Source organism: Orussus abietinus, unplaced genomic scaffold (assembly GCF_000612105.2).
Source record: "Orussus abietinus isolate OABI.00-Male unplaced genomic scaffold, Oabi_2.0 scaffold299, whole genome shotgun sequence".
NCBI lineage: Eukaryota > Metazoa > Arthropoda > Insecta > Hymenoptera > Orussidae > Orussus > Orussus abietinus.
In genome coordinates, this window is record NW_019394498.1 from 94,788 (window position 1) to 107,820 (window position 13,033).

Below are 13,033 nucleotides of genomic sequence, written 5' to 3' on the forward strand. Positions count from 1 at the left end.
CATTACCTATCCTGTTGCCTCTAATACCACGTTTATTGCATTTTCTCGAAAACTGTTCGTATTGACCAACTTTGACTAACTTAACGTAATTAATACAAATAGCTCTCTGGTTATTTAATCTAATGCGTAGTTTGGCTTTCAATGGGAATGTCGAAATATTCATCAATTATTAGAGTATTACTTAACGATTGTAATGTTTTTAGTGAGGTCGCTGCAGTTAATGATTGTTTTGTTGAATATTTTTTAGACTGGGGTCCGTGATGACATATTGAGGGTCGCAAGTAAATGATATCGTAAGAGCATATCTTGTGCCCGATGTCACCTTCTCGACTGCATGCAGATTTTCACTTCCCGATGTGAACATTAACACTCGGCCTAAAAAATCAAGCGTGTTTCATTTATGATTCCTAAGTATTATTCGAAATATATGTCTTACCTTTTCTTGGCTGCATGGTTGTGTTTACATTATTTTGATCAACAAAAATAAATCTGCCACCTTCGAAGTCTCTATCGTAATCACTTAAATACAGTATAGATGTGTAGTGGAATGATTTATATGTTTCCTGTAAAGAACGTAGGTCATTGGCAGTAATTCTTGCCAGTTTTTACAAAACTGTTGCAGCCATAGCAAAGCACGTACCTTGTCTACGTGAGGATGCCAATATTCATCGTGAATCGTTTTGGCCGGAGCACTTGTCATCCGTGAAAAAAATGTTGGATGTGTCAAATAAACTTTATCCGCATCTACTCCAAAATTATGAGCTATGGCGTGATGAATCTTCGTCTTGACCACTCTGCAAATGGAACGACAATAGTACTCGAGTTACCATGACAGCTCAAAGTTCAACATTTCAAACGAAAAGGTACGTTACCGGCATGCCTCTCAAAATTTCCTTACTTATAAATAGCAAAATCTGCACTCTTGAAAATCTTTTTTGCCGCATCTAAGGTATACACATTGATAAATCCGGTGCCTTTGCTCAATGCTCCGGAATGAAGATCGAGTATACTTGCACCTCCGTCGGACCCTCCTAAACTCATTCCATTTATTGCAATTTTCAACAAGACGTCGGATTCCGCTGCCGAGACTAACTTATCCGATACCACCCTTTTACATTTCTCGGGTGTACAACCTTGGAACTTTTCTAATTCTGCTTTGAAGTCGTCCGAACACTGCACGTTCTGACTGCGACTTAATAATATATCCTTTTGTCGAGCCAATGATACCTCTTTGCCATTTTTGCTATTGTACCAAACGACAAATAGTACACCTAGAAGTAGTATACATCGGCACCACACCCTCTGGTAAGGAAACGTCACCGATGGTCCATATTTACTGCAACAATATTAGTTCTGTCAACAATTCCATCATTATAAGTCAACAACGCATTCGTTAATGCAAATGAACACGTCTAACCTTCATAAGAGAGATTTCTCTGAAACAATTTCGCAGCTATTGATTAAGATTAAAAAAATGTGGGAAAAATGGATCAGACTGCGAAAAGAAAACCCATAAACGCACTTAAAGCTAAAGCCTAGAAGTAAATATTTTGACAGCTGTCCACTTACGGTTTGGTTTCTTCAGCGTCATCATTCTCCGGGATTTTTTCCTTTTTACTCGGCTCACTCGGCTCACTGGGCGGACTCTCCTTCTTAGTGGCATCTTTTCTCTTCCCTTTCTTCGTTTCTTGCGACATTTTCCAATGAAAATGACAAGATGCTTCCAGTCTATTGAACCTCGCGTAAAACGACGCACATCCACCTCGTGCGTCCTCCTAGGCCGTCATAGGTCGCCATTTTGAATCTAACGTCCCGCCACCGCCGCTCTTCTACCCAATTCTACGCTTCTCTACGATTCCACGTGTCCTTCCTAACTAGAGAGAAACCACGGTCCTCCATTTACAGTAATTTATAACATCCTCCAAAATAACGCCACATCAATACTCGCTGCGTCAAAATCTGCTTAAAAATTCGATTCGGTGAGACATGGTAAGCCTTCTTTCGAGAATAACCGTAGACTTAAATCCAGTATTCTAGAATGCGAGACAAGGGGAACTTCTTTACGCATGTATGTACCTGCAGACATAATGCGGTAATATAAATATCGCAAATGTAAAGCATAAAGGGTGGTAAGTGTACCAAATCGTAACCATGGCGACGAATAAGTATGGCCGCTCGGTCGGCGTTTTGTCAGTGACAGCTGCGCAGCGTGGAGGTGGAGAACGGCGTCAAACCCGGGGAATCTCTTCTTGGTTTTCGCCGTAAGTAGCCGGCCTAATTTTTCCCAAACAAGCGGAAAATAATCCTTCCTTTGCATGGCGTGCGTATGCCGGTAAAGCGCTTTAAATTGCCGCCGTTAAGGCGGCTTGCCGGAAGCCGCGGTATTTTTTTTAAACCACCAAAGGGCCCAGTCGTGACACGAATATCGTGCCTCCACCCGTCAAGCGTCGATCGATGGATCGAACGACCTTGAAAATGAGTATTTTGCTACGTTCTCATAGGGGCACGTTTTATTCGCGATTTCTGGGAGAAACCGATATTCCAAAAGAACTCGCCGAAGGGTGGAAGATTTTCCCGTGAGTCACGGGTAGACTTCTCAAGAGAAATCCATACGGTTGCATGTCTCCCGCGGTCGATAAGCCCAGCAAGATTACCGGCATGCAAATCTAAGAAAATGCTAATCTCGACATCGACTCGACACTCTTCGTTGTGTTTCGCCTCGTTCGATATTCCTGCGGAGAAATCGAATCGCATTTCTGACGGATACTTTTATGTCAAATGGTATTTACGTTTACTCTTTCGTCCAGGTGCGACTGTTACTTGTTCATGGGAGTGCAGTAATTCTAAGGATTATCTCGGTACAATTTAAAGCAGTAATTCCAAGGATTACCTTGGTACATTTTTATACGGATGCCAATAAATGTGAAAGAAGCAGACCGTAAAAAACATTTATGCGCCCTGCCATCGACTTTACATATTAGTCATTATACCGTTAAAACGAGTGCTCGTTTACGTATGTACACAGGAGAATTGTAGAAAGTCGTTACGAGTCCATACCGAGTTTAACGACATCGGCTTTTAGTTACCAAACGTCGCAACGCAAGTTCGCTCAGTTCGGTAAATTCCGCATCGCGTGTCGTTTCGCTGGAATTGAGGGCCTTCAGAATTTAACTTTTACAGAAAATTACAGGAATTACCGCACCACGCCTCTCTCTTTCGAATGCCTTGGTATTGTCTCCATGGGAGTAGTTGAATCGATACGAATTAATTCGCCTTCGATCTCCACCGATGTCGGCCTGACTTCTGTCCCTTTTTCTGCGACTCTTCCGACCCTTCTTTTACAAGATTCACGAAGGATTACGCCGATTAGCGGTAAAGCCGTTTACACCACTCGGCCTCTCCCTGACCTCGTTAAAATAGTGTTAAACCGTGCCGTACTCTTCGACCTTTCGATTTGCATGCGCTTCTCGCGATTACCTCGACGTTCCACGTCTTACAGAACCGATTATCGTGGATCGCACTTGGCCGACATTTTCTCGCAAATTAGGTCGATCCAGTTTGATAACTCAGAAATCTCGAGGCATGTCGCCTATAGGTTCCTTGAATTTTTTATCGAGAACAGGTATCGAGTTCGCGGTCAATAATTCACCGTGCTGACAGTCGAGGGTTTTGACAAACTACTAACGGGTGGTACTCGTTAGTAATAAATCGACCGACGCTTTAGAGCCTTAGGAAAAGTAATGTTATATCGTACGTTTATTATTTCACTTTTTCTATCTTTTCAGGGAAACGAGAAATATGCTAAGTAATCGGACGGCAGGCGAGAGAGAATCGGATCCTGCTCCGAAATCCTAGATGAAGGATTCGCTCTTGGTGAAGGTTTCCAACCGATCGATCGGATCGATCGAGCACAAATGAAGATGAATCGGTACATCACGTTGAATCAGCTCGGCGATGGCACCTTCGGCTCGGTCGTTCTAGGCGAGCGAATCGACACCGGGGAAAAGGTGGCCATTAAAAGGATGAAGAGAAAGTACTATTCCTGGGAGGAGGCTATGAACCTTCGGGAAGTTAAGGTCGGTCGAAGTCTCGCCTCGCATTTGACACGCTTGGCATTCACGACTATCGATCGACTTCCGATTGACCATTCGTTTGTTCCCTTTCATTCAGTCCTTGAAGAAGCTCAGCCACGCGAATGTCGTCAAACTGAAGGAAGTCATCCGGGAGAACGACGTCCTATACTTCGTCTTCGAGTACATGAGGGAGAACCTTTATCAATTGATGAAGAATAGGTGAACTTTACTACAGGACCTTTGGATCTCTTCGGGCAGTCGTAAAGGACAGTATCGTTTTCAGGGACAAGCTTTTCCCAGAGCCCGTGATTAGGAACATAGTGTACCAAGTGCTTCAAGGCCTGGCCTTCATGCACAAGCACGGCTTCTTCCACCGCGATATGAAGCCTGAAAATCTACTGTGCATGGGGCCTGAATTGGTTAAAATCGCTGACTTCGGCTTGGCTCGAGAAATTCGATCCAGGCCTCCTTACACCGATTACGTATCCACCAGATGGTAACTCCCTAAAATCCCCGAGAAGTCGCGCCCTCCGACTCCCTTCAACGTCCTCTTTTTATCATTCATTTAAATTCACAGGTACAGGGCACCGGAGGTCCTTCTACATTCCACGACCTACAACAGCCCGATCGACATTTGGGCGGTCGGCTGCATAATGGCGGAACTGTACACCTTCACCCCATTGTTCCCCGGAAAGGGGGAGATCGACGAGATCTTCAAGATCTGCTCGGTGATCGGTACCCCGACGAAGGAGGACTGGCCCGAAGGCTATCACCTCGCGACAGCGATGAACTTCAAGTTTCCGAATTTTAGTAGAACGTCCTTGAGTGTCCTGATACCAAATGCCAGCCAGGAGGCCGTCATCCTTATGGAGGACATGTTGCAGTGGAACCCCATAAAGAGACCCACCGCTCAGCAGTCTCTTAGGTATCTTCCATCTCATTCCAGAAAATTGAATCTCCCTCCTAATGGGATCTACTAAAAAAAAAAGATTATTTCAACGTTACAGGTATCCTTATTTCGAAGCAAGTGTACCTCGCGTGGTTAGCAGCAAGCAAATCGGCGTGGGCTCGCAACGCGAGTACGTGATGAACAAGGTGAACATTCCTCCGCTTCCTCTTTCGAACAAATTCGGCCAGCAGGACGTCCTTGGCAGTGTGGTCCAGTCTAGGTACTCGGATGATATCTATGATAGAGTATAAGTTTGTGGACGTCTCGGAATAGAGTCTCGCAACCGATTTTTTCTTCAGGTCCCAGGAGAAGGGGTCCATGCAAGCCCAGCAGCAACCGGTGCTGCCGTTGCTCAATCACAATAGTCGAAAGCGCGAGCAAAAATCCTCGAAATGGGACGACGACGATTTCGCCGACCTCCTGGGGTACGTTCCGACCTACGAGCGAGCTTCTTCTTATCGCTGCAAATCGAATAACGAATAGTGCGGCTCAAATCTAGCGGTTCTACCGCAGCCTTGCGTAGTCTCGTCTCACCTCTCGCGACGTTCTTCATGTTTCGTACGCCCAACCAGGAGCAAGATTATCCCAGACAATTCGGGTACGAAGTTGCTGCCTGATCGCGTCTACAAGGAGAACCGTCCCAACTGGAACGGGAATTATCCCAGTGCTGAGATGCATACTCAAACCAACGGCAATTGGATTCAGCCGGCTTGGAACGAGCCAGGTTCCGGAAAAAGCTGGAACCAGTCGCAGACGCACCTGAAGAACGCCAGAAAGGCTTCGGTGAAGCAACATTACCTTGGTGTTCCTCGCTACGTGGCGGAGAAGGACTCGAGTTTGCCGTCAAGGTACCGAAAATTCCGAAATTTCGCAGGGATTGTCCTCGGTGCATATTTGCTCCTGGCGGTGGGATATCTGACGGCTTGCTTCTCCCTCGGGAGGAAAGAACTCCACGTATTCCTCGCCCACGTGGTCGACCGCACTATCGAGCACATCGTTTGGCTTGTCGGTCAATCTCAAATGTCAGTTTTTTGCGAAAGGCTCCTGGGCAAGATAATTCTTCGGTGCAATATTTATTCAAAGATGCTACCACTTTATTTCGCCGTCTTTGTCTCGAAAGTCGTACGCCCCTTGGTCCAATTTGGTTTTTATTTATGTAAAATCTTCCTACGAGTACCGGGGTACGAGATTTTAATTTTAATTGGTCATACTGTACCTGTCTATCTTGGAAATACCACTTCGATTGTGGTGCAAGTCGTGCAAAACGGGACGCAGGCAGTACGGCCGGTTTTCTCGTTTCTCTGGCTCCAATTTTCGATTTTTTATCATTCGGTACAGTGGAAAATTATTTCTCTTGCGAAATATGTATTTCATGGCGTCTTCCCTGAGGTTCTTGTAAACGATATGAAATTGATATCCGATAATGAGCTTTCGATAATGGACGGTCTAGCCATTCGAACCAAAAATGGGATAGAGCGTGTTACGGAGTCGCTGATTTTTTTCAAAAAGTGCATTGATGATTTCGGGTTGTACACGTTCTGGGAATGGTGCGACAGTATTTACATGGAGATATCAAACGTAGGAACGATTATGTGCCAAAATCCGGTGAAATTCATTTCTGCTGCAATCTGCACTTATCATCTGATTACAGTCGTTCTTCGTTCCGGTAGAAAATTTGCGCGTCTCTTGAACGTGACTCTAAGCAGCTCTCTAAAGAATTGTAGATTCACAATTAGTCGCTGCGTTTCGATTTGTTTACTGTCTCTTTATGTTTTGTATCATTTATTGGCTTAAACTTAAAAAAGATGACAATTAAAGTCCTGAGATATCCTCTCCGCACCTTCCACAAAATTATATACCTCGATGTACCAAACAGCAATAAAGTCCTGCCCAATCAGAAAAGCCTCGCCTCTCCTTTCGTCTCGACTTAAGGGATTTTTGTTTGGCTTTTTCAGAAACGGTGAAGGGGAACCAACTCGGCCGAGGATTCAGCAAAACGGGACCGTCCCTTCCGCATCGGAGAGAAACGAGGAGTTCGTGGATTCGTATCGAGACCCGTGGGAAACCGCCGAAAACCAAACGAGACAACACTTCCTAGCTAGAAATCGATACATTTCGGAGCAGATGTCAAATTCCAAGTTGCCATATCCTAGCGTCTACGGTACGCAAATTATCAGTAAGTGTCTCAATCCGGACATGAAGAGACGTCAATCGAGTTTCCTGACCACCCAGATTTTCGTGCGACTAATTTAGCTTCGATTTTTTATATCTCTCGATTATTGGATAATTTTTTAACACGGTAAAAAAAAACAGCGTCGAATCGAGAAAAAATCAAGGCCGCAATAAGTGGTACCATTTTTATTATGTTACAATGTTGCTGTGTCGACAGAACCTACGCCAAAGGGGACTCTACAGACAAATCTATTCGGTGGTGTCCTGAATGCCCGACCCAGCGCGGGAATAAACGGCAGAACGGATTGGGCAGCGAAATATCTGAAATGACCCTCGAAGAATCGCGACGTCACTTCTGCATCGAATGGCAGTCGCCGAGACGTCGGCGACGAATCCAACTGTGATAGGATGATCCTGATCGTTCCATATTTTTTCAAAGAAACCCGAAAGGAAACTCGCATTCCCGTTGAGAGAGAGGAGGTCTAAGAAAACGAGAAGCTACCTTGGACGGAGGCAGTTTTACAGCTATTAGGTTTATCATATAGAAGATAGACGCGTAACAGTATTTTACGAGAGTATAATCAAACGTAGCACTTAACTCGATATATGTGTCAAAGATGGAGCGAAAGGGGTTCATTTTTGGCGTTAATCAGGAAAGACCATTAAATGCTCCTTAAGGAAGCGGACGTTGTAACGAGATCTAGGGAAAAGATGAACGTACACTTCCTCGGGTTGTAAAGTAAATCGCAAGGCGATTGCTTTCGGAATTATGGACGAAGTGCGAGCAGCTCTTATAAACGTGAAAGGCCAGCGACGTTGTGGTAGTTACATAAGATATTGTATATTTATTATTTGTACATATGGAATAGAACGGTACGAAATGGTTTTCGAGGAAACGGAAGAGCTGGGAGCAACAATGTTCGGACTCTGTTGAGTCCGTTTCAGCCGTTAGATTTGGTTTCGACGAGGACCAGATAAGAGAGTATTATTTTTCTCTTTACCTCGAAAGGCTCGGATACCATTTCATATCGCATTTGATACAATGTTCAGAAGTAAGACGTTACAATGAAAAATATAATGTAGAACGGAACCATTCGCCATCCCTTCTTTAATCGGATCTCCAACTCCAAGGGCGATCTTCGCGATCGCGTTTGACACCGACACCCCTTAGTGCCTATACTTAACGGGTATTTATTTGTCATTTACGTAAGTTCATTTAGCTCGAAAGTTTGCTAGCTACACATTTTAAGTATCGTTAATAGTTGCCACGGGACCTGACGTCGCTCGCGAGTTCCGTGGTCCACGGAAAGTCTATCTAAAAAACGTGAATGCGTGAACTCTGACTCTATCTTGCCCGAAGGCGATCGAAAGAAAGACAAACCATTTGGTCACTCCGGATTTTATTTCACTGCCGGAAGAGTCATGGTAGCTACTCGTCCCCGTTCACGCAAAGGAACTCGAAAATCGGTAACAAATAACGTTAAACAATAAATGTTTGAGGAAGTTCAAGGACCGTGCAACGCAATAATTCTCTAAGGGGTCTTCGATCCGTAATCCCATCTTCCGGCTCGCTTTCAAGGAGATACGTTTCTGCCAGCGTAGGATTCGAAATAGATAAAAAGTATGCGCCTGCGCTTCCTTCCAAAAGTTTGATTATGTTCCTCTAAAGTTTCGTAGATATGTCGGTGAGCAGGTGTCCGATAAAAAGCGGGGCTTCGGCGAGCCTTTCGTAAGAGCGAGGGCGACGTCCACTCGGCTCCCAATATTAGTACCTAATAACACGACTCTGCAGTGTTCCGTAGAGGTTTCGCGACAAAGAAACACTCGGTTATACATCAACGCCACAAAGACACGCTAATCACGCAAGGACCACAACAGCGTAATACGTAGGATACAGGATTAATAAAATTCTCATCCCAAACATCTTATAATGCTCAAACATCAGTCTAACAGGCGCTCGTCGAGGCTGCCTGCAGAAGTTTCGTTGAAAACTAGCGAAACTTCTACATAGCCTCGAGAAGTTCGCTTCAACTAACAGTTCCAAAACTTCGGCCTAATTCGAGATCTCCGTCGCTTTCGAGATTCTCAAAAAATACAGTCCCCTTTAATTTCCATTCAATGTACACTCGTCGTCCGGTGTTTCGCCTCGGCGAAATAACAAATGTTTAATACGCCCGGCAAAACTCTGACCTCGCAAGAACTAGATCGTTTCCTTCTTGTCATCGGAAAAACGACTCGATCTCCCGCATACGAAAATACAAAAGATCGTTTAGTAATTTTTGGAGAAAAACAAAATAATATGAATCTCGGGGTCGAGGCGCGGCTCGGGCTTCGTTACTTAAACATTTATTAATGCTTTTAAATTCCGCCACCCTCGGCAATAATACAGATGACGAGTGAAAGGAACGTCGACTGTTTCGCGATGCAACCCTTTTCTCCCGAAGAAAAATACTCGCGAACCACTCGTGTGTTTTTCACGCAAGTGTTACAACGCTTAGAACGCGCATGGAGCGCGATACTTCAACATACGACCGGACAAAAAATTCGCCGAGGCGTCTAATGTTGCAAGATAGCGTTGCCAATCGTCGTGGTGACGTCGCCGATCACTTTTGGAAACGCGATAGCAGTCGCGTTGACGACATTGCTGGCGTTTAGTAGACCGATGGTGCCGTTGGACATGAAAGAGGTGGTCAGCAAGGTGGTCAGGGCTGCGGTCGTCGTCTTCACCTTGGACATTTTCGTGACCCTCTCTATACTCGGCATGGTGGTCGTGACAACGTTGGCCAGGATATTCACGGTTGCGTTTATGGGGACATTGACCATGGGACGAGGTTTGGGGCAGATCACTTTGGTCTGCACTGGAGGGCCCAGGCAGGCGTCCAAAATGTACGCCATCAAGGACCCCAGCGTCAATCCGGTGGTGTAGGACAGGGTCATTATATTTCCTGCGATGGAACAACGAATAATGTGTATATAAATGTTTATAAAAAATGCCAACAGAGACCAGAAACCTACCAGCGAGCTCGCGGTGCTCTTCCGGCACCTTGCTGGGTGCCTGGATCATCGGGACGCTTCCGACGATTCCGTTCGTAAGACCCAACAACAACGAGAAGAACAATGGGTAACCTTCTCCGGACAAGATCGGAGCTTGCCTGGGAATGGCGCAGAGCAGAAAGAGCGGTATCAAAAGTATCCTGGCTCCGGAGAAATACGACAGCTGCGTCCTCGTCCACTCGTAGGGTATCGATGCGAGCACCTGAAGAGATTGGAAATGTTTCTCGTGGTGATGGGATTAGATGTTAAAAATCGGTTTTACCTTTCCCAGCAAGTCCGACGCGTTAAAAGCTGCCATCAGGATCACCGGCATCCAGGACTCGAATTTGCAGGAGATTATCTCGGAGACGATGCCCGGGTAGAGGCAGAGAGTTACGAAGTACGCCGTTCCGATGTTCGCCATGTAGGAGAAGATGAGCTTGGCCACTTCGAGCCTCGCCAGGAGACCCTCTGAATGACGAGACGATCGTTTGAAGGATAATTAATGGCCTTTATAGAGATAACCCGTGATACTCACTTTTGATACCCGACCAGGGCTTCGAGGTCTGAGTTCCATAGGATCCGTGCATCACCACGACGTCCTCCACCTTGTAGGTAGGACCTGCACTTCCTGGAGGGTTACCGGAAGGAGCGTTCGGCTCGTAAACGGGGTTGCTGAAGGAGAAAGCCGTATACTGACTCGTACCTGAAGAAGGACCACGATGAACGTTACTCGAAAAGTTTCAGGAGGGAAAAGAATTCATCGATTTCTGACTATTACCATTCCTCGTGTCGGCACTACCTCCGGCGGAATAATTGCCCAAAGGGCTGGTTTGAATTTTCAGCACCCCATACTGGCCCTTCGAGGGGTCTCCGACCTGGTCCATGGGATCCATCTTTACGCGCAGGAATTATTTAGTAAAAAAGATGAAAAATACGATACGCTCAAAGTAACTTTCATTGGTTCACCCAGGAAATGTTCAACCATACCAGACCCAGATCTTCCGCCGGCTCCAAAGTGATTTTCCTCCGCTCTTGGCAATAAGTTATGTAGAATTGCACGAAATCGGACTTCCTCACCAAATGATTGAGCACGAAGCACATGATGATCGTCATGGTGGACAGGCCGAAGAACACCGACGTGTTGCCGCGCTCGTCGTCGACGACCGCCTTCGTCAATATCCGGTTCACGGAGATCCAGAATCCGGCAGCACCTGAATGAGTTCCGTTCGACAATTTCTGATCCAATTTACGTCAAGGGGGACTATAATCCGAATAATGCTCACTCTCTCCGGCCATGACCGCTTGCGTGTAACGACTTGGAAGCATGGAAGTGTATCCATAGAAGCTCGACTGCTGGACTGAAAAGGGACAAGTATTAGTCCAGGAAACCCCTCGTTCCCTATTTTACCGCCCTTGCTCACCAGTGCATCCCAAGGACACGATCGCCACGGCGATGAGGTTGATGGTGTACGAGGTCGCGACGTCGAAGAGCTCCCACCAGATCTCACAGACGACCACGAAGTTGAGCACGATTATGGAGACCACGTATCCTGAAAAGTTTCCATTAATCCAGCGAACCCTTTCGGTCGATCCGAATTTCAAAGCCTTGCGATTTACCGAAGGTTATCCTCGTGTTCAAGGACAGGGTCTCCACCAGGACGTTGTTGGCGATCACCGCGAAGAAGGCCATGGTGATGTACACGACGGACATGTCGAAGACGACCGTGGTGCCGGGGTACCTCGCTTGGAAGTAATCGACTGCGATCACAAAACTACGGAAACGAAAGGGTTAAGTCATTCGGCAAGAAGGGCGAACTAAACCCCAGGAGCACAGAATAATTTCTAAATATTTTCTCGCAATTTCCGCTACAAAATTATTCAAGCGCCAGATTCATTAAGACGTTTCGTAGATTTCCCCTGAAGATATCCAAAGAACACGAGAAATTTTTCCAATATTATCGTTCCACTACTTCGTTATCATTGAAAAACGCGTGACTTTGATTTTAAATATTTTTAATACGTTCAAAACCTATTCGGCAGACGACATTAACAAAAATACATATTTTAAAATTAAACGAAATGTCCCGTATATCCCCAAGAAAAATATTACGAAATCACGTGGAGCTGATATTATACGAATATAAAAATACTATCCTAAAGTAAACGTTTAGGAAATACTTCAAAAGTCTGCTAAATATTAACAAAACGTACGATATTCGTTAAATATATAGAAAATATAAGACATTTTCTGCTAGCCTGGAATCCACTAATTTCCGTGACGAAATCTTATCGGCGATGACGCCGTACCCTGGATTAATCGATTCGTCATCCCCTGACCATTAATTTCTATTTCGATCCATTAATCCAGGACACGTAGAGCGACAGGACCTGTTATACGGCAGGAGGAATCCGACACCGGCCAGGATGAGCGACAAGTAGATGAAGTTGTACTTGTCGACCGGGGGCGTCAGGTGAGTGCGTCCATTGAGGAAGTTGAATTCCATCTTGCGCCTCGCCTTGCCCAGCTGGACGTAGCCCCTGCTTAAATTCTCATCCATCGTGGCGGAGGTGGGGTCCGGAAATCTTCTACGGGGTCATCCCTTGGACGGTCCCCGGAAGTCGTCGCACTCCGCGGCTCGCCCGGTGATTTATTCCGCGGAATTACGGAGGCCCATCCGCCCGCAGCCCTACGACCGCGACGCCGAGTGCTCGCGGCAAACTCGCCGCGCGGCGCCGCGCGGCGAGTCGGGCGCATGCTTTGGGAATTGCTGCATCGATTTCTGCGCAAGTACCCCACGCCGGA

The 13,033-nt window shown here is 45.9% G+C and overlaps 3 protein-coding genes across 3 annotated transcripts; 1 reads left to right on the plus strand and 2 right to left on the minus strand.

The window, feature by feature from the left end:
• Positions 1–14: 14 nt before the first annotated feature.
• LOC105694381 (2-oxoglutarate and iron-dependent oxygenase domain-containing protein 3-like) lies at positions 15–1,803 on the minus strand. Its single transcript, XM_012414998.2, has 5 exons — positions 1,570–1,803; positions 899–1,336; positions 641–794; positions 437–563; positions 15–375 (listed from the first exon to the last, which is right to left on the minus strand). The coding sequence occupies exons 1-5, from the start codon at positions 1,695–1,697 to the stop codon at positions 218–220; spliced, it is 1,005 nt and encodes a 334-aa protein (XP_012270421.1). The 5' UTR covers positions 1,698–1,803; the 3' UTR covers positions 15–217.
• A 353-nt stretch (positions 1,804–2,156) lies between these two features.
• LOC105694398 (serine/threonine-protein kinase dyf-5) lies at positions 2,157–7,531 on the plus strand. The gene is made up of 10 exons (XM_023432534.1): positions 2,157–2,261; positions 3,786–4,076; positions 4,171–4,292; positions 4,357–4,569; positions 4,651–4,998; positions 5,081–5,242; positions 5,322–5,447; positions 5,598–5,870; positions 6,978–7,198; positions 7,412–7,531. Exons 2-10 carry the CDS (start codon positions 3,915–3,917, stop codon positions 7,522–7,524), a joined length of 1,740 nt encoding a protein of 579 aa, XP_023288302.1. The 5' UTR covers positions 2,157–2,261; positions 3,786–3,914; the 3' UTR covers positions 7,525–7,531.
• Positions 7,532–9,736: 2,205 nt separating this feature from the next.
• Positions 9,737–12,788, minus strand: LOC105694397 (equilibrative nucleoside transporter 4). The gene is made up of 10 exons (XM_012415030.2): positions 12,619–12,788; positions 11,848–12,002; positions 11,652–11,780; positions 11,514–11,588; positions 11,218–11,441; positions 11,009–11,123; positions 10,766–10,933; positions 10,511–10,698; positions 10,210–10,450; positions 9,737–10,139 (listed from the first exon to the last, which is right to left on the minus strand). Exons 1-10 carry the CDS (start codon positions 12,786–12,788, stop codon positions 9,751–9,753), a joined length of 1,854 nt encoding a protein of 617 aa, XP_012270453.1. The 3' UTR covers positions 9,737–9,750.
• Between the last annotated feature and the right edge of the window lie 245 nt (positions 12,789–13,033).